This window comes from Bufo gargarizans, chromosome 3 (assembly GCF_014858855.1).
Source record: "Bufo gargarizans isolate SCDJY-AF-19 chromosome 3, ASM1485885v1, whole genome shotgun sequence".
Lineage (NCBI taxonomy): Eukaryota > Metazoa > Chordata > Amphibia > Anura > Bufonidae > Bufo > Bufo gargarizans.
In genome coordinates this window covers 580,936,098-580,956,231 of record NC_058082.1, presented here as the reverse complement: position 1 = coordinate 580,956,231, position 20,134 = coordinate 580,936,098, and the positions used below count along the sequence as shown (strand labels likewise).

At 49.2% G+C, this 20,134-nt stretch overlaps 2 protein-coding genes across 3 annotated transcripts in view; both read right to left on the bottom strand.

Moving 5' to 3' along the window:
• GABPA (GA binding protein transcription factor subunit alpha) overlaps positions 1 to 8,945 on the bottom strand; it is a 30,611-nt gene extending 21,666 nt beyond the window's left edge. The window contains exons 1-4 of one of the 2 annotated variants that reach the window (XM_044284335.1): positions 8,790 to 8,945; positions 4,853 to 4,954; positions 3,062 to 3,206; positions 1,314 to 1,398 (exon numbers count right to left, since the gene is read on the bottom strand). In XM_044284335.1, the coding sequence (XP_044140270.1) occupies positions 1,314 to 1,398; positions 3,062 to 3,206; positions 4,853 to 4,929 (307 nt within the window). In that variant the 5' untranslated portion in view covers positions 4,930 to 4,954; positions 8,790 to 8,945. The remainder of the gene's footprint in view (positions 1 to 1,313; positions 1,399 to 3,061; positions 3,207 to 4,852; positions 4,955 to 8,789) is intronic. The other variant, XM_044284336.1, reaches the window with a different exon arrangement.
• A 7,187-nt stretch (positions 8,946 to 16,132) lies between these two features.
• On the bottom strand, positions 16,133 to 19,896 carry RDH14 (retinol dehydrogenase 14). Its single transcript, XM_044287595.1, has 2 exons — positions 19,476 to 19,896; positions 16,133 to 18,324 (listed from the first exon to the last, which is right to left on the bottom strand). Exons 1-2 carry the CDS (start codon positions 19,830 to 19,832, stop codon positions 17,707 to 17,709), a joined length of 975 nt encoding a protein of 324 aa, XP_044143530.1. The 5' UTR covers positions 19,833 to 19,896; the 3' UTR covers positions 16,133 to 17,706.
• Between the last annotated feature and the right edge of the window lie 238 nt (positions 19,897 to 20,134).

Genomic DNA, 20,134 nt, shown 5'->3' with positions numbered 1-20,134 from the left:
TTGTGGATGTGAAATATTGTGAATATTGTGTTATATTCACCATTGTGTATGTATTTTAAAATAGGCCGAAAGAGGTTAATGGAAAGGACAATTCATATAATTTCTTCTCTGTAGATGTACCAGTCTGAGAAGAGTCATTCTTGTCTCCTTATAGATTTACGACTGGGATAAGGATATTTTCTAGACGCATCTGGTGCTAATTATCCCTACGGTTTAATGTCTATGGATGAAGCAGAAAATCTGTGATGTATATGTATAATGAACATTACGTTTCAGTATAAGATAATCAATAGGACGTATGTATTGTACTATATTGTTGGATATAATGAAGGACGTCAATGCATCTATTATATTTTATATTTCTCACTAGGAACGCCTACACTCCTAAAGCATAAGAATTTTAAGTGTAAACTTTGTTAGTAAGATAGTGTTATTTTAACTAACAATCAATCAACAGTTGGAGTAACAGAGGAGACACACATGTCTGTGAGAGTACAAGGTCCATTATATGCTTATCGGTACAAAATTTGAGAGTATGGGAAAGGTCTAAATGGTACCACAAAGTCTGTGCCTGGTTTATGTGCCAAAAATAATCCCTTAGCTCCGATTTAGGATTCCATATATTATGTGTATAGAATGTAAGAGAAATCAGACATGGACAGTTAACCCTTAATACTTAATAGTGATTATGCTAGTAGTTTATGCAATAGTGCCACCTAGGTATGAATAGGTAACATTGCACCAACAGCTGAAATGCATTATGGGTGATACAGTGACATCACAGTCATTATCATATGTACACGCCTAACCGACTAATTGGAAAACTCCAAGTTAGGAAGGTGTGTCTAACTGATAAATTTATGATCATAAACCACACACACATGAAGGGGAAAAGGACAACAACAGGGAGCAACAGAAGAGAAACAGAGAGAAAGGAGAGACCCCAGGAGAAAAATCCCAATGATCAGAACATACTTCCGAGATGACTTCCCTTAGACTCTGCATATCATCTGCATTCTCTGGTAACTTATAACTTGATTATGTGTAGTATTGATTGAATTATTTGGCTTGATACTTAGGAAAATCCCCGCTTCAGTGTGGATGTATAATGTTAAGTGCCACGTCATGGGTTATAAGGCCGCCTATTCATATGAAGTCACACTTCTGCAGCACATGCTAAAGAAATGTGTGGAACTTTATGGTTTCAGCTGCTGGACTCAATACTCATTTAGAGAAGGGGCTTCCAGTTGGCAAAGCCCATTCATATAAAAGAAAAAAAACGGATATATGCCCATGCAGTGCATGCTGCTCACCTTGCTGAGAAATAACTTGTACGCTCAATTGTACTGATCCATCGGTTTTAACTCCTTGGTCGAATAAACTTCTTTCTGGATCAAGCTAAAGAGATTTAAAACAAAATTACTGTTGTAAAACTATTTCAACGACAGAGAAAAGAAGGATCATCATAATGCAAGTGACGACTAAAAGAGACCCTGCACAGGGCTGGCTACTACTATGACCCATTCTCAACAGCTGCAACAAATGTGGACACCACCGGTGACTCCTACCTCCTCCAGAGAGCTGCAACCTTCACCTACAAATATAGCCGCAGTACACAGTAGATATGTCAGTAAATAAGAGCCTAGAAGCCCTAAGGAAAGGTTTAGTGCATAAAAGTGTCGCCATCAAAATACATTTTAATATTGTGAGACTGAGTAAAGAACAATAAGGGGGCGGTAACACCAATAATCAATCTATTCAAGCATTTCCAGGAGTAACAACTGCGGAATGACAATGCAGAGCTCTAAATATAGGGGCTTCGACATTTCTATTTTATGGGACGTGCAAGTGCTTAACAAAAACAGCCATGTCAGGAGAGCTTTGCCATTACCAGGAGTTGTGTTGCCGGCTAAAACTGCAAGAAACTCCAGTAAAAAAAATTATATATATTTAAAAAAATGCACCAAAAACAGCAAAACACCTAAAAAAATGCAACAAAAACTACAAATTGTGTGTTACACCAGCCTAAAGCAAATGCAGAAAACTGAATGCTATTGAGTGATGTATTTAGGTGTTAGAACTGGTTACAATTTACTTCCCTTAATGCATCTGGAAACGTCTTCGACACTTTCACATTCTGTTATGTTGCGGCCTTGTGCGGAGATAAAATTCAAGTTTTCCCCTATCATTCTGCACTTAGTTGAAGCTCCTTTGGCAGCGATTACAGCCTCCAGTCTTCTTGGTATGATACACACCTGGATTTGGGATTTTCGGTCATTCTTCTCTGCAGATCCACTCAACCTCTGGCAGGTTGGATCAGGGCCGTCAGTGGACAGCAATTTTCAGGCTTCTCCAGATATGTTCAGGCTATAGCTGGGAAACTCAAGGTCATTCACAAGGACATCGTCCCTAAGCCAATCCTGTGTTGTCATGGCTGTGTGCTTAGGATCATTGTCTTGTTGGAAGGTGAACCTTCGGCCCAGTCTGAGGTCCAAAGTGCTCTGGGTCAGGGTTTTCATTAAGAATATCTCTGCACCGTGCTCCATTCACCTTTCCCTCAGCCCTGACCAGTCTCCTTGTCCCAGGCACTAAAAAAACACCCCCACAGTATGATGCTTCCTCCACCATGCTTCACTGTAGGGACAGTATTCGGTAGGTGATGAGCAATAGATTAGAACTGAGGCCAAAAAGCTCAATCTTGGTTTCATCAGACCAGAGAATCTTTGTTCGCACAGTCTGAGAGTCCTTTAGGTGCTTTTTTGCAAACTTTCATTTGTCTTTTACTGAGAGGCTTCTTTCTGGCTACTCTTCATTAAAGCCCAGATTGGTGGAGTGCTGCAGTGTCATCTGCACACAGGATCTCTGGGACTCAGCCAGAATGACAACTGGGTTCTTAGTTGCCTCTTTTACCAAGGCGCGCGCCCCCCCAGATTGATGGGGAAAACTTGATTTATTTTGATTATTTTAGCACAAGGTCGCAACCAGAAAATGTGGAAAATGTGAAAGAGCCTGAAGTCTTTCCAATGCACTGCATTACGCGCGCGCGCACACAGCCTCGTACCTGGATGTCTTGTAAACAGATTTCATGGGCGTCCAGTGAGCACTGAAGTCGGGGCTCTAGCAGCTTCTTAAGATTTCCAATTGGCTCATTTATGTCAATAGACTGGCTGACAAACTCTGCCGTGGTATAGGTCTGCTCTATGATGCTGAAATGTAAACACACAGGAAAAACATGTAAAAACAGTTAGTACCAGGAGGAGTTGACTGTGCTTATTGTCCCAAATTTCCTACCCCCAAGTATCTAGGAAATGGCTACCAAACTGAACGTGCGAATCACTAAATGGTAACAGCACGCTGCAAATAACATGTAGAAACACCGCAGCATAATACAGTACCAGCAGTGAGAGAGATTTGCCAAATCTCATATAAAACACTGACAATTGACCCGCTGTATGGATTTTAAAACCTGCTGCATGCCAGTTTATGCAATTCAGCACCTTATGTATAGCGTTCCCCCCCCCCCCCCCCCAATAGACTTCAATGGCATCATTAAAATAAACTGAAAATCCAAACCAAGAACCGCAACAGAAAAAAAAAAAGGCGAAAAATAGATTTTGTGTGGACTGGTGTGTTAACGCTTTAGGGTATGACTATGTGGCAGGGTCATGTCGCATGGCCACAAAAGCCGCAGTACATTCCCGTTAATCTAATAAGGACCAAACTGTTTAGTTGTGGCACCCACCATACCGCAAGGTCAGTGCAGTCCTAGTAAGTTTAATTTATAGGCCACCGTGGCCTATACAGACACGTGGTTGTGACTCAGTCGTGGGGGCGTACCCTTACAGTAAGCAAAGTGGTGACGTGCAGGAAAATTCGGAAACACGTGTCTCTGGAGACCATGAACCCTTAGCTTAGACTTCACAGCAACAAAGTCTTGAATGAATCATGGTTAAAATTGTGCCTGCAACAAAACTTCCATTGTTCCCTAGAAGAGTTGGGAAGACGCAGGCGACCCTGTAACTACTGCAGAATCTCCATCTGCTTGCATTTTGTCCACCACAGGCAGAAATAAAGCAGCTGTGAGTTCACTAGGATATGTGCACCCTCTCATGCCTCCAAGAAGCACCAGCCTTAGGGACCTCTCTCTTGAATATGGAATAGCACTGCAACAGACAAAAGGTGCACGGGCCACAAATCGGACAGATTATCTGGAATGACTCTTCCTGCAAACAGTCTGGCCATGTAAATGTGCCACCGAAACACTCATTCATCGGGTGAGCCTGTCGTTCATGCAGGTACCACCGATCATGGCTTCTGGGCAGCAGATCGCGCTTCTGTAGGAGGGATTGCAATAGCGATCCCTCGTCCTCATACACGGAAGGAGATCGCTGCAGGTAAATGTGTCTTCTCCATTGAACGAGCAGCTGACTGTTGGGAAGGAACGCTTCCTTCCCGACAATCGGCCACTCAATCTGCCCGTGTAAATCCAGCTAAAGAATAAAATGTGTGAGCCGCCTACAGTAATCACCAGGGGGCAGTCTTATCAGCCTGCAGCAACTTTACTGCGCAAGATCAAATCTCAGGCTGAGGCTACTTTCACTTCTGCGTTCTTTGTTCAGGTTTTGAGATCTGGCACTAATAACTTACAGTGATTTTGATTACGGATTCGGTTTGTTCCGTTTCGCAGATAGAACTGATCAGTGTGTATCAGTCCGTCACCATCGACAGTGATGGGGACAAAACTGAACCGTTTTGGATCCTCTGCCGGATCTCAAAACCAGAAAGCCAAAACGCTGATGTGACAGTAGCCTACAAAAAGCAATATTAAGACTCCTATTCACACCGCACACACCTTTCTTCTGTACATTCTGCTTTTTCTGTTCCGTCGATTTCTATCTCTATCAGTTCCTCAGCATCCCTCTTTGTCATGGCTGAATTTTTTTCAGATGCAAACCTATGGGGTCAGAGAAAATTAGAAAGATTATTCCAACTCCTTTACTCCACACATAAACCAAACAAAATAAGGCCTCGTTCACATTTTTGTTTTTCACAGACATGTGCTATCTGCATTTTCCGCGGACAGCACATGTACCCATTACTTTTAAGGTCTCTGTTCACACATCAGTATTTTTTACTGACCGTGAAAAAAGACACGGAGACATGCACTGCTCTGGTTCGTGATGCCCATTATAGTGTATGGCCGCCGTGTTGCATCCATGTTTGGTCAGTTTTTCACTGACCACTGATAGGAAATCCTTTTGAAATCCATTTCCAGCTGAGCAGTGTCTGTGGAATATGGATGACACACAGAGGGCAAAAATCGGACACACTGCCCAAACACTGATCCTTCACAGAAGAAACACGGATGTCAAACGGATAAGGAAATGTGAACACAGCCTAACAATGAGCTTAATTAACTTGTAAGTGAAATTACCAAGATAGAAGAGTGTGCAGCCGCAGTGATCGCACGTTTTTCAGCAATTACTATAGCAGCCACGAGCCGAGACTATGACTGGTGTTAGACTTATTTCACACAAACGACTTTTCCGTCCGGATACATTCCATTTTGCAAACAGACTGGATCCTGACGCAGTCATTTCAATCGGTCTGTGCACATGAGTGTTATTCATCACTGATCTCTGCGTTCAGGAAAAATCGCAGCATGTTCTATAATGTCAGGTTTTTCACACAGCCCTGTCCCTATAGAGGTGAATGGGGTTGTGCGAAAAACGGAAGGCATCCAGATGCAATGCGTTTTAGGCTACTTTCACACTCGCGTTTTGGGCTGGATCCATCATGGATCTACAAAAACTGATCCGTTACAATAATACAACCGCATTCATCCGTCATGAATGGATCCATTTGTATTATATGTAACATAGCCAAGACAGATCAGTTTTCTATTGTGCCAGAGAAAACGTTTGGCTCAGTTTCGTCAAGCGGACTGCAAAATGCTGCAGGTTTCCCCCTCCAGAACGGAACGGAGGCAAACTGATGCATTCTGAGCGGATCCTTTTCCATCCAAAATGCATTAGGGCAAAACTGACCCGTTTGGGACCGCTTGTGAGAGCCCTGAACGGATCTCACAAACGGAAACCAAAACGCCCGTGTGAAAGTAGCCTTACACTGATGGTTGCTGGGAGATGTTGAATGTTTTTCTTCAGTACTTGTGCAAAACAGAAAAAACTAAAAACACTGAATACAATGGCAGACAAAACTGATTCAACTTCTGTGCAAACCCGGCAGTTTTTCCCTGAACAGCCCCAGACTCAGCAAGTGAATGGCTCCCCTGATCTGAGCGAGTGGGAGAGCCCTCTCCATGGTCGCAATTGACCATGGCATCGTATGGAGTTAAAAGGTCTGTTATTGGCATAACTGCTGATCACAGACAATGCCTCCGGGTGTCTAGCTGAGCAAAACAGTAGGCACCCAGCGGCCATGGTGTCCCCTCAGTTTCTAGAGGGGCAAGCTTACTCGGTACCTGTGTGGCGCTCGTCTTTAAGGGGTTAAAAGCTAAACTAGCCAAACATTTTTACTGCCCTAATGCATAAAAAATTTAAACTGAAGCAACTGCGGTAAATCTTTAAAAAAATGGCCATTTGTTTTGTTCCTTCACCTCCTATGCAGGCCTATATGTTTCCATGGAAACACACTGCAAACTGTAGTCTGATCATGCAGGCTTTCCATCTGTCCCATACTGTTTGAGAAGGCAGCGGTGCTCCAGCAGTGCTGTGGCCTTCTCACTGTTTACCGCTGGCCCAGTGACGTCACGATTAGTATCACTAGCCTGGGCGGGACTGAGCTCTGTTCACTTGAAAGGAGCTTAGCCACGCCCAGTGATACTAGTCGTGACGTCACTGGGCCTGCGGTAAACAGTGAGAAGGCCGCGGCACTGCTGGAGCGCCGCTGCCTTCTCAAACAGCTAATCAGCGGGGGTCCCAGGTGTCGGACCCCCGCCGATCAGATGCTGATGATCTATCCAGAGGATAGATCATCAGTTTAAACAAACTGCACAACCCCTTTAAGATACATCTGGAAATATAAAAGGGATAAGATGGCGGACTATATATGATTTCCATGGAGATGCATGAACTGCACAGAAGCAGTTTTGTTTTTGTAAAAAAAAAAAAAATTAGAACCACTAATACAGTAAAAAAAACACAGCGATGGTGGACATGCCCTTCAACAGTCAGCATGTGCTCTGCACAGCCCGAGAACGATTTCCTCAGGAGTCTTTCCTTTCTTCTATCCGTTTCCTGATGGCTCGCTGTTCTTCCTGTGCCGGCTTCACCCACAATGGTGTACAAACTGCCAAGATAGCGCCACTGCTTTTTTTTTTTTATTATTATTTAAATGAACTTTCATCTGAATAAGGTAAGGTAATGACGGAAACATAATTTGCCTTCTGTTCTGTTGCAGAGTCAATATTCTGGTACCGACACTTTCAGCCCCATGGGGTAACCTCCAGTGTGCTGAGCCTGGCTTTAGTGGAGCAAATGCAAGCAGGAGCAGTGATGTACTCGGAGAGCTCTTACCTGTGCCATGTAGAACTGCGGTGGCGCCCGCACATGTGCTGCTTTCTCTTCAAACAGCCGATCGGTAGGGATGCCGGGTGTATGCCCCCGCCAGTCTGATATTGATGAACTATCCTGAGGATAGGTCATGAATATAAAGAAAGTGGACAACCCCTTTATTACTGCTGACCTAACCCATCTGCTTGGTGGGGCATCACCGACAACCTGTCCAGGCCTATGTGCAGCTCAGTGACATTCAAGAGAATGTGGCAGAGCTGCAATACAAACCATGGCCGCTGTCCAGTGGACCGTGCTGTACTTAGTAAGCTGAAGGACGCCGTGGCGCTCACCGATGAGCTACAACCCCTTCAAGCAGTCGATTGTCAGGGGTGACGGGCATCCGACCCCCGCTGATCATCTATCCTCAGGACGGGTCACCAGCATTAGAAGGGTTTTCTGAGATCCTCAGAATAGGTCATCAGTATCTGATTGGTGGAGGTCCGACACCCGGGACCCCCGCCGATCAGCTGTTTTGAGAAGACCCCCGTTTCTCCTGTTTCCTGCCTTCTCCAAGCAGCTGTACTTGGCATCGTGCTGGGCCCCATTCACTTATATGCGGCTGAACTGCGCCTAAGGCTACTTTCACACTTGCGCTGTTAATTTCGGTATTGAGATCCGGCAGAAGATCAGCAGGGGTCCTGGGTGTCAGACCCCCATCGGTCAGATAACATCTCAAAAAACATCTGGAAACACTCACGACTCAAACGCATCATTCATGACTTTTCTGGATTCACTGCGGCTCTGATCGGGGACGATGGTTTATAACGGGGGCTTTTAGGGCGACGTCAAACGCTAGAAAACAGAGGCGAGGATTGTTACTCGCCCATTAGAACGCAGCAGAACACGGCGCAGGTACGGACGCTTTACCCCATAGGATAACACAGGGGGCCCTCTGCTGCATTGTATGGCTGAGCTTTTCTGCCATGTGTGAATTCACTGTAACAGGTTTCTTCGGCAGACTGAAGGCATGCAACATACACACAATCCCGGGGCCCTGCCACTGTGGCCCTCAGATGGAAACATGTGTCGGTTACCATAGTGATGCGCCATGTCTGTGCAGAAAGAATGGCGCCCTAGGGCTCAGGGGGTCTTGCACCAGGGACTGCTGAGACTCGTAGTCCCACACAGCAGACACACTACACAATTAGTATCGTAGGAAGCCAACAGGCACTGACAGGGTTAATAGCAGGCCGCGCGCCGCCGTCCTCTACTTACCCGCACCTTCTCTTTTATTTTGCGCCCTTTTTTTCCCGGTTCTCCCACCCCCAGTCACGGAAATGAACCGTGGCGTCAACACGCAGCGCGGCCAACGGAAACAAAACACAGCCCGGGCGGAAAAGGAGAGACTGGCTATGCGTTACCGGAAATCGAATGACGCACTTCCGCTCGACCTCCACAGCTGGGAGGGGCGAGCAGTAGCGGGAAGGCCACGAGGGGCGTGGCCCGAGAATATCCGCCTCCATGGACGGGGCGGGGCAGTGGGCGTGGCTGATGCGCTGCAGGGGCCGGGTTCAACAGGAGGAGGTTGTGTGTGTCATGAGAGAGCAGAGCTGCAACACTGCGCCGTAATCCCAGCTGTGAGAGCGCAGTGCTATAGATATCTTTACAGACGCACGCCTGTCTCAGCCCTGCCCCCACAATGCCGGCCCGTGGACTTCCACATTTTGCGGACACGGTCTGTGGCAGGCATCCTCAAACTGCGGCCCTCCAGCTGTTGTAAAACTCCAACTCCCACAATGCCCTGCTGTAGGCTGATAGCTGTTTGGGCATGCTGGGAGTTGTAGTTTTGCAACAGCTGGAGGGCCGCAGTTTGAGGATGCCTGATCTATGGTTTCCGTGGAAAGCACAAGGGTGATTTCAGCGTTTTCTGCATCCAGATAGAACAGGTCCTCTACCTATCTGCAAAATGCGGACCACTGGCTCATCAAAGTCAACAGGTCTGCAAAACATACGCCGCACGGACGGGATCTGTTGGAGCAGGTCCAAGAGTCTTAATTATTTCAGACAACCCCTTTAAAGGAGTATTCCGGCTATAATGATTCTTAAGTAAGAGCCCCGAAGACTCTGGCTATGGACGTGGTCACATGCACAGCTCCAGCCAATGACTGGCTTCAGACGAGCTGCTTGGTTGTGGCCACCTCACTGCTAAAGCCAGTAATTGGCTGGAGCGGAGCATGTGACCACGTCCATAGCCGGATGTAAAGACCGCTGAGAGCAGAGCCAGGGGGCAGGTAAGTGCGAGTCTTCCGCGTCAGCAGGCCGGGGTAACGTTATACTTCCCTACTTCGTGAGATTTCCCTACCCTCGTCACTTCCTGTCGCACCGGACATGACGTGAGGAGGTGTGGAGCACACAACGACGGGTTAAGGAAATTTCACAGCAGAGTGCTCATGCGCCGGGAGCCTCGCCGGCGGTTAGGGAAGGGAAAAATTATGGGCCAGTGCGCAGGCGCGGTGATCGGATGGATGTTCTCAGCTGGACACCGGCCGACACTGCGCATGTGCTGGGAGCCTCATCAGCGGTTAGGGTAAGGAAAAAGCACTGGCCGTATGTAATTTTTCCCTTCCCTAACCACTGGTGAGGCTTCCGGCCGGTGTCCATCCGATCACCGCGCCTGCACACTTGCCCATCATTTTTCCCTACCCTAACCACCGGCGAGGCTCCCGACACACAGGGCCGGCGCCACCCATAAGCAGAGTAGGCCACCGCGTAGAGCGCACTCTGCCTGGGGGCGCCGGCGCTCTGGAGTCCGAATCCCGAGTTCTATTAGCCGCCGCCATGCCACGCCCCCTACTTGTGAGATCCATCTAATTTCCTACTAGCCGCCGCCCGCGCCACGCCCCCTACCTGTGATCCATGTCTGACATCATCTGACTGCTGCGCCTGCTCTGCAATAATGACCTGCGCCGCCCGGCTTCTTGACTCCTCCTCCTGTTCGGCTGTTCCTTTGCCGCCGCCGGCATACATCGAGCGACACAAGTATGTACGGGGGTGGGGGTGTTTTTTTTTTTTGGCGGCAATTTCAAATTACATAATGGAGTCTGACTCTGTGCACTGTCTGTGGGGGCAGTTCAGTATTGGGGGCAATGTGGGGGCAATATTACTGTATGTGGGGGCACTGGGGGACAGTATTACTGTATGTGGGGGCAGTATTACTGTATGTGGGGGCAGTATTACTGTGTGTGGGGACAGTATTACTGTGTGTGGGGGACAGTATTACTGTGTGTGGGGGGACAGTATTACTGTGTGTGGGGGACAGTATTACTGTGTGTGGGGGACAGTATTACTGTATGTGGGGGACAGTATTACTGTATGTGGGGGACAGTATTACTGTATGTGGGGGCAGTATTACTGTATGTGGGGCAGTATTACTGTGTGTGGGGGACAGTATTACTGTGTGTGGGGGACAGTATTACTGTGTGTGGGGGACAGTATTACTGTATGTGGGGGACAGTATTACTGTATGTGGGGGACAGTATTACTGTATGTGGGGGCAGTATTACTGTATGTGGGGGCAGTATTACTGTATGTGGGGGCAGTTGCAGTATTACTGTATGTGGGGGCAATATTACTGTATGTGGGGACAGTATTACTGTATGTGGGGGCAGTTGCAGTATTACTGTATGTGGGGGCAAAATTACTGTATGTGGGGGCAATATTACTGTATGTGGGGGCACTGGGGGGGCAAATTACATAATGGAGGGCACTGTATGTGGGGGCAATATTACTGTATGTGGGGGCAAATTACATAATGGAGGGCACTGTATGTGGGGGCAGTATTACTTAGTGGGGGCAAATTACATAATGGCACTGTATGTGGTGGCGATAGGTGGCCGAAAAAGAGGGCGGGGTCAATGGGCGGAGTCAAGGGGCGGCAAAATTACCTCTTGCCTAGGGTGGCAAAAATCCTTGCACCAGCCCTGCCGACACAGGAGCACTCTGCTGTGAAATTTCCCTTACCACCTCCTCACGTCATGTCCGATGCGACCGGAAGTGACGAGGGTAGGGGAATCTCACGAAGTAGGGAAGTATAACGTTACACCGGCATTATAATTGGAAAATCCCCTTTAAGGACTCGTGCACACCGCCGTTCCGTGCAGATTCTGCAGACAGATCCAGACCCGTTCAACGTGAATGGTTCTGCGATTTGTCCGCACCGCGTAAAAAATAGAACATGTTAAATTTTTATTTTTTTTGCGGTGCGGCGGCACGGAGAGAACCCCCACGGAAGCCCTCCATAGCGCTCCCATTCTGCCCCGGACCTTCTGGATTGCAGTGAACGAGTCCACATCCGTGATTCACACGGCCGGCGCCTGTGTACTGTGGAGCCGCTGTTTGCGGGATGCAATACATGCACGGCCGGGCAACAGCCACGTGCATGAGCCCCTTTGGCGGAGATCACACCCCGGGGCAGTAAATCAGCAAACCTGTCGCCTGTAGTGTCCTCACTGAGGGCCACAGAGTATAGGGACGATCCTGCTGATCTCAGCGCTCTGGCAGCCAGCACTGTAAGCCCTCATCGGACTCACTAGCTGATGGCTGGGGGTCCGCCCGATTGGACCCTCACTGATCACAAGGATACCAATCTATTAATTTTCTGCGGGAGTACGGCGCTTGCCCATCTCCAGCACTCCCAACCTGCTGCTCCATCAGAATGGGACCCCCGCTCTCATAATCAGTAAGGGTCCCAGTGGTAGGGCCCCCAGGGATCAGCTAGTTATCCCTTGTCCTGTGAATAGGTTATAACCTAAAAACGTGGCACAGCCCTTTTAATTGCAGCTTAGCGGCACTTTACCACATGACCGTTATCAAACTGCTTGTGGCAATGCACACAGCAGCGCGGCTTCACCCGCAACATGTGAGCCTAGTAAAAAGCCATTGACCTGAGAAGGGAATAACGGCGATAAGTCTGGTGACGATGGCTCCTGGCAGGGGGTGCGATAGATTAGTCAGGTCTGGAAGCAAATGGGCAACGTAAGGCACGAGTGACTGATGGCGAAGCGTCTCCGAGGCTGCAGGTCCCTGGTATGCAGTGGTCAGTACCTACCAAAAGTGGTCCCAGGAAGGACACCCCGTGAAGCATGTGGAGTGATGGCTGTCCTGTCTGCTCCGGTCGCAGCTGGCGGTGTAGTCGCTGGGCCCATGCTGACTTATTTTTTTCATACGACTTCTAAAGCCAGACATTTGGCCATTTACCTCATGTTCGTTCCTCATTTCGGTGCAGGGCTGCAGAACGAGTCCGGCAGGGAGTCTCCAGTGGGGAAGTAGTCCTGTGCGCCTCCGACCTCGCGCCCGGGACCGTGTCTGCACAATGTGTGCTCTGCACGGATGGGTGCATGGCCTCAGAGAACCGGATCAGTGCGCCATCAGCTAAAATAATGCAGGCGGCACACGCGTGAAAAATACTGTCATGTGTCTGGAGGCCACACACTGGCTTCAGTACCGACCCTCAGCCGCACTGATGGCCAACCAAACCCTTCCCCACTCCCAGCAAACAACAAACTGGACTCAGAGTCAATGCTGATGGTTTCATGATCCGTTTAATAAAAGTTCTAAAGTGCTGGAAGAAGATGGCGGTCACTGACTGACCCCTTGTCACTTTCCTACTAGTCTAATACACGGCAGGCCTCAGGAAGCACAGCACACGTCCTATCATGTAACACGCTACATGTCTATACACATACAATCATCATGTAGAGTCCAGTGCACATCTGCCTGCAACTACAAACTCATGCACCAATCACCTTAATATATAGGGGGGGGGGGGGGTGCTTTTTGGGGGGGAAACGGTGGAAGATGCAACACAGTAATGGGCACATGTAAGACCTAAGGGTGTCCGCAGCACAGACATCCCCTGTTACCCAATAGCGGTGATGGCTAACCTCCGGCACTCCAGCTATGGTGAAACTACAACTCCCAGCATGCTCTATTCATTTCTATGGAGTTCTGAAAAAAGCCAAGCAAGTGTGCATCCTGGGAGTTGTAGTTTTACCAGAATGGACGTGTAATGCGCACGGAAATGTGCAAAATGATTCACAAATAAATACCCATCCTATTTTGTCGCGGACCAACCTGCAACTTTGGAAAAATCCGCAACTACAGATTTTTTTATTTTTTTATTTGCAGAAAATTCCGTAGTGTGTGAAGACACCCCGATATGGTCACCATTACGGTACCGCCACACGTCAAGCCGCTGCCTCATTCTGTTAGCTTGCTAGGAACCGCTGGTTTAGTCAATGTGCATTGTTAATGGCCGGGCGGTAACCAGAACCGCACAACCACCACGTAGAGGTAGCGGGGTCTCAGCAGCTGATCGGCCTCATGCCTTCCCCATCAGTGTGACTGCACCGCAAGAGATGGGATACGTCCTATACTTCACTGCAACGTGCGGACCACAGCCCATCGAAGTCAATGGGTCCACGTCATAACGCAGCACGCACTTGTCTGGGATCTGCAGGCTGGAAAACACTTGGGCCTCTTTCACACAAGTGTGACGGATTAGGTCCGGATACGTTCAGTGAAACTCGCACCATTTTGCAAGCAAGTTCAGTCAGTTTTGTCTGTGATTGCGTTCAGTTTTTCCCGCAGGTAAAATGCGTTTTTCACACCCGTGATAAAAAAAAAAACTGTAGGTTAACAAACATCTCTTACAGCCATCAGTGAAAAACACATTGCATCCGCACTTTCTTCCGGATACGATGCGGTTTTTCACTGAAGCCCCATTCACTTCTATGGGGCCAGGGCTGCGTGAAAAACACAGAATATAGAACATGCTGCGATTTTCACGCAACGCAGAACTGATACGTGAAAAACAACGCTCCTGTACACAGACCCATTGAAATAAATGGGTCAGGATTCAGGGCGGGTGCGATGTGTTCAGGTCACGCATTGTACCCGCGCGGAAAACTCACTTGTGTGAAAGGGGCCTTACAGTCGCGTCCATGAAGCTTAAGGGAACCTGTCAGCGGCAAAACCCACCCCAATCCGCCGGCAGTACCTTCAAGTAGCCGGCAGTGAGTGTCGAATGATGATTTTCTTACTGCATTCTGAGGCAGAAGTATGAAAAACGACCTTTTATCCTCCGTCCGCGCTATTTTCCAGTCAGGCTTGAAGTCAAGGTAACCGCGCCCCCTTCCCGGTGACTGACAGCCGGCTGTCGGGCATAAGCGCTGTCAGTCACAGCGAAGAGTGCGCGGTTACCTTGACTTGAAGCAAAGAGGCCGCTGCCTTCGTGACTTCAAGCAAGACTGGAAAATAGCGCGGACGGATGATAAAAGATCGTTTTTCATACTTTTACCTCATCAGAATGCAGTAAGAAAATCATAATTCAAAACTCACTGCCGGCTACTTGAAGGTGGTGCTGGCGGGTTCCCTTTAAGACTACATGTACACGACGGTATGTGTGCTGCGGTCCGCAAAAAAACAAAAACAGATCCCAATTTTTTTTTTTTGCGGATCCATTGTAACAATGGCTAAAACGGACAATAGGACATGTTCTATTATTTTTGCGGGGCTACGGAACGGACCTACTGATGCGGATAGCACACGGTGTGCTGTTCACATTTGTTTGCGGACCCATTGAAATGAATGGGTCCGCATCCTATCCGCAAAAAAAACAAAAAACAAACAAGGTTCGTGTGCATGTAGCCTAAAGCGGTTGTCTCATGTCAGAAAATGGCATTAATCATGTAGAGAAAGTTAACACAAGGCACCTACTAATGTATTGTGATTCTCCATATTGTCTCCTTTGCTGGCTGGGTTCATTTTTCCATCACATTATTCACTGCTCGTTTCCATGGTTATGACCATCCTGCAATCCAGCAGTGGTGGCCGTGCTGGTACACTATAGGAAAAAGCACCGGCCCATGTGCGCTCCCTGCATGGTCCCAGCCACCACTTTTTCACATAGTGTGCAAGCACGACCACCATTGATGAATTGCAAGGTGGTCGTAACCATGGAAACAAGCAGTGTATAATGTGATGGAGAAACGAATCCAGCCAGCAAAGGAAGCAATATGGACATACACAATACATTAGTAAGTGCCTTGTCTTAACTTTCTCTACATGATAAATGCCAGTTGCCGAAGTGAGACAACCCCTTTAACCCCTTCACAGCTGTATACGCGCACTTTGCTGGTACTGTAGTACACTGCGGTTTTCCTGCAGGTGGCCTAATACGCTACTAAAACATAGCCTTTATTGACACACTTTTAAAACCTTCTATTTGGGTCCATAAAGAGAATAAAGAAGTAGTCCTGGACATATAACCTGAGGACACGTCTTAGGGCTAGTTCACACGAACGTGTGTGTGATCCGTGGCTGTATTGCGGCCCGCAAATACACGGCCACAGTTCCGTGTGCATTCCACATCACGGATGCGGACCCATTCACTTCAATGGGTCCGCAAATCCGGAATTGCGGAACGGCCGCACGGAACGGGACCCCTTGGAAGCACTGCGGAGTGCCTCCGTGGGGTTGCGTCCCGTACTTCTGTTCCGCAAAAAGATAGAAGATGTCCTATCTTTTTGCGGAACGGGCGGATCGCGGACCCATTAAAGTGAATGGGTCCGCGATCCGATGCGGCTGACCCACGGCCGGCGATCGTGCATTGCGGCCTGCAATTTGCGGGCTGCAGCACGGGTCACACACGTTCGTGTGAACTCGGCCTTACCTTAAGTAATATCAGCGATGACAGAAAGCCAGCCGGACATTAGAACGCGCTCGCGAATACCGCTCTTTCTAGCGTCTAACATGCAGCTCTTTCTGACGTGTAACATGTTCTTAATTCCCTTTACAGATCCAATTATATGGTTTTAATTGCGTCAAAGCCTCGTTCACAAGTCCGTGTTCCACGGACGTTTGCTGTACGTGTTCTACATGGACAGCAAACGTACCCACACATCCGTGTTTTAGCGCGTTCCGCAGGTTTGTGTTTGTCCGTGGTCACATCCATTGCACCCATTATAGTCTATGGTTCCGTATGTAACACAGATGCCATCCATGTTTCATGGATCATTAGGAAGACATGCTTTAAAAATAAATTTTTCAGCTGCAGTGTCAGCGAAGCACGGATGACACACGGACAGGTAAAAAACAGACCCATCACAGATAGCAGGAGGCTGATCTGCCAGTGAGGTAGTTGCCCCTCTAGCTTTACGTAATATATGAATCCGTTCCCCCTCTAGGTTCACTACGCCCTTATATACAACACCGTTGCGGCTTGCCTGGTCGCCGTGCGCCCATACCCTTTACAGCTCCGAAGCCACTTCAGAATTGGGGACATGCCCCGTCTCGTAGGACTCCAGCAACTGAATGGCAATCCCTGTGGGTGATGTCCTGTTCACACTGTGCTCTCTGTACGTTTGGCGTATACACCAGGGCAATCTCCTGCCGTGTGGGGGGTCATTTATTAAGATGCTGGTCTTTATAATCCCTGCTCTGTAGGTGGATCTGCCAAAGTTATGTACAGGCAGCGACCTCTACATAACTGCGGCGCATCCAGCGCCGGTCTAAGTCTACGCCCGTGTTACATACGATCCATTTTAACAATTAGGGATGAGCAAATTTGCATAAAGCGGTACCGGGTGGTATCTTGGAACCGAACCAGAGTTCGGGAAATGGGCTTTTACAATAGAAATCAATTTATGAAGTTATTACCCAAAGTCTTGCAAAATATTAACTTCGGCTCATCGGAGCCAATACATTCTAATACTGTACGGCGCTCCTGCTCTGTACAGTATTAGAACAATGTGAATCGACTTCAGATGTTGTATAAAAGCCCAATGGAGGACACATCGGGCGAGTGTCTACCTGTCGGAGAGCGCTTTCTGGCACAAACACTGAATCTATAGGGAAAGTGCCGTAGGTTCTGTTGATAATGGAAATCACGATGCAGTGAAGGATCGGTCATGTATCACCGGAAGGAAATGCGGCACTGAGTATCCGGCAGGTTCCTCCAAGGCGTCCATCATTTAGACACCCAGCTTGCGGAGAGACGGATACAACCTGGTAACTTCTGACCAGAATTGTCGTCCGGTGAGCGGAGGAGGACACGGCGACCAAGTGAGTTTGTGATAAGGAGACAATCAGCATTTCCATCTATTTCCGGTGAACTGATGGCTGAAGTTGAACTTCATTTAATAAGTCCCACCATAACTTCACTTATGTCCCAGAGTTTCCTGGCAACCAAGTCATCCATAGCTTTAGGTAAAAGGTCTTCCTCTTTGCAGTCCCCAAAGTATTTGCCGGACACCCCTTCCACTTCTGGAGAGGAGGCCAAGTAGATGGACGTCTGAGCTCCTTCAACTGGGGATTTAAAGAAAGCCCAAGAGACCACGTTGAAGAGAGGTTTTACCAGGACAGGAATATTAATGTGTCTTCCTAGATTGGTTCGGACTATGCCGGGGTGCAGCGCGTTGACGGTCACCCCGGTACCGTCCAGGCGCCTGGCCAGCTCTCTGGTGAACAGGATGTTGGCCAGCTTGCTGCGGCTGTAGGCGGAACCTCGGCTGTAGCTCTTCTCACTGTTTAAGTCGTCGAAATTGATCTCCCCGTATTTGTAAAGTTTGGAGGAGACGACCACAACCCTGCTGGGAGCAGAACTCTTCAGGAGGCCGAGCAGCAGATGGGTGAGCAGGAAGTGGCCCAAGTGGTTGACCCCAAACTGCATCTCAAAGCCATCTTCAGTCTTCGTGTAGGGGCACTGGAAGACCCCCGCGTTGTTGATGAGGACGTCAAGTTTAGGTTCTTCCTGGAGAGCAAATGGCAAAAAGAGAAAGATTAAACCAGTGGTTCTAGAATTAGAGAATCCTACGGTTTGGTGGCCGCTTCTTCTAGAACCTGGCTGAGGGTCCAGCCTCCGTCTAACCTGTATGTACTGGGGGATTCACAGCAGTAGATTGAGGGTCCATTCACACGGCCGCAAAACGGATCCGGATCAGTTCTGCAACGTTGTGGAACAGCCCGGACCCATTCATTTTCAACGGGGCAGGAAAAAAATGCGGACAGCACACAGTGCGCTGTCCGCATCCGCAAAAAATAGAACATGTCCTATTCCTGTCCACAGACACGGACAAGAAAAAGGCATTTCTGTTATAGTGCCGGCACTGTGTGGTCCGCAAAACATGGACGTGCGAATGGACCCTTAGTACGTACAGTACAATATACATGTCCGGTGAAGACATGACGCGCGCGCACACATACCGCACACGCACGCAGGGCACTGGACACGTGCAGCTATACCGCGCACACGCGCGCGTGCGCAGATATACCGCGCGCACACACGCGTGCGCAGATATACCGCGCGCAGATATACCGCGCACACACGCGTGCGCAGATATACCGCGCGCAGATATACCGCGCGCAGATATACCGCGCACACACACGCGCGCAGATATACCGCACGCAGATATACCGCACACACACACGCGCGCGCAGATATATCGCACACACACGCGCAGATATACCGCACACACACGCGCAGATATACCGCACACACACGCGCAGATATACCGCACACACACGCGCAGATATACCGCACACACACGCGCAGATATACCGCACACACACGCGCAGATATACCGCACACACACGCGCAGATATACCGCACACACACGCGCAGATATACCGCACACACACGCGCAGATATACCGCACACACACGCGCAGATATACCGCACACACACGCGCAGATATACCGCACACACACGCGCAGATATACAGCACACACACGCGCAGATATACAGCACACACACGCGCAGATATACAGCACACACACGCGCAGATATACCGCACACACACGCGCAGATATACCGCACACACACGCGCAGATATACCGCACACACACACGCGCAGATATACCGCACGCACACGCAGGGCGCTGTTCACACTACAGAAGACTCACCCTCACTACCTCCTGGCAGAAGCGCCGCACGGACTTCAGGGAGCTCAGGTCCAGCTGCTTCACCACCACCTCCCCGCTGTCCCCGGTCTCCTCCCGCAGCTCCCGGGCCGCCTCCTCCGCCCGCTCCGGGTCCCGGCACGCCAGGATGACCCGGGCCTGCAGCCGGAGCAGCTCCGCCGCGGTCGCCCGGCCTATGCCGCAGTTAGCCCCGGTGATAATTACCGTCTTGCCCCGCATGAGAGCGGAGGCCGCGGCCTGGACACTGCCGCCGGTCATCAGCCGGCGAGCCACTAAGATAAGCCCCCCGCCCAACGCCACGGCCGCCGCTACCATCAGCGCCGAGGAGCCGGTCGCCATACTGGTTGTGGGCAGGTCCTGGCGGAGCGAAAGTCACCTGCACTGCAGAGGGGAACTGGGGGCGTGGCCCTGACTAAAATGGAGGACCTCCTGGTAGGTATGAAGAGGCGGAGACTCGTGATCTAATGGGCGGGGCCACCGGTGACATGAGAAACATCCGTCACAATCTGGATGTAGCAGCCAGGGCTGTGTGGAGGGAGCGGGTCATTTCACTGGGAGGAGTGATGTTATTTACATGGGACTGTAGGTTGGAGGGAGAGGAGGGATGTTATTTACATGGGACTGTAGGTTGGAGGGAGAGG

Bases quoted from the DNA above. Each gene is read 5' to 3' on its own strand.
- RDH14 (XM_044287595.1), bottom strand. From the start codon at position 19,832: ATGGCGACCGGCTCCTCGGCGCTGATGGTAGCGGCGGCCGTGGCGTTG. The intron at 18,325-19,475 runs GTGAGTCTTCTG...TTTGCTCTCCAG, and splicing joins TCTGCCAGGAGGTAGTGAGG to GAAGAACCTAAACTTGACGT.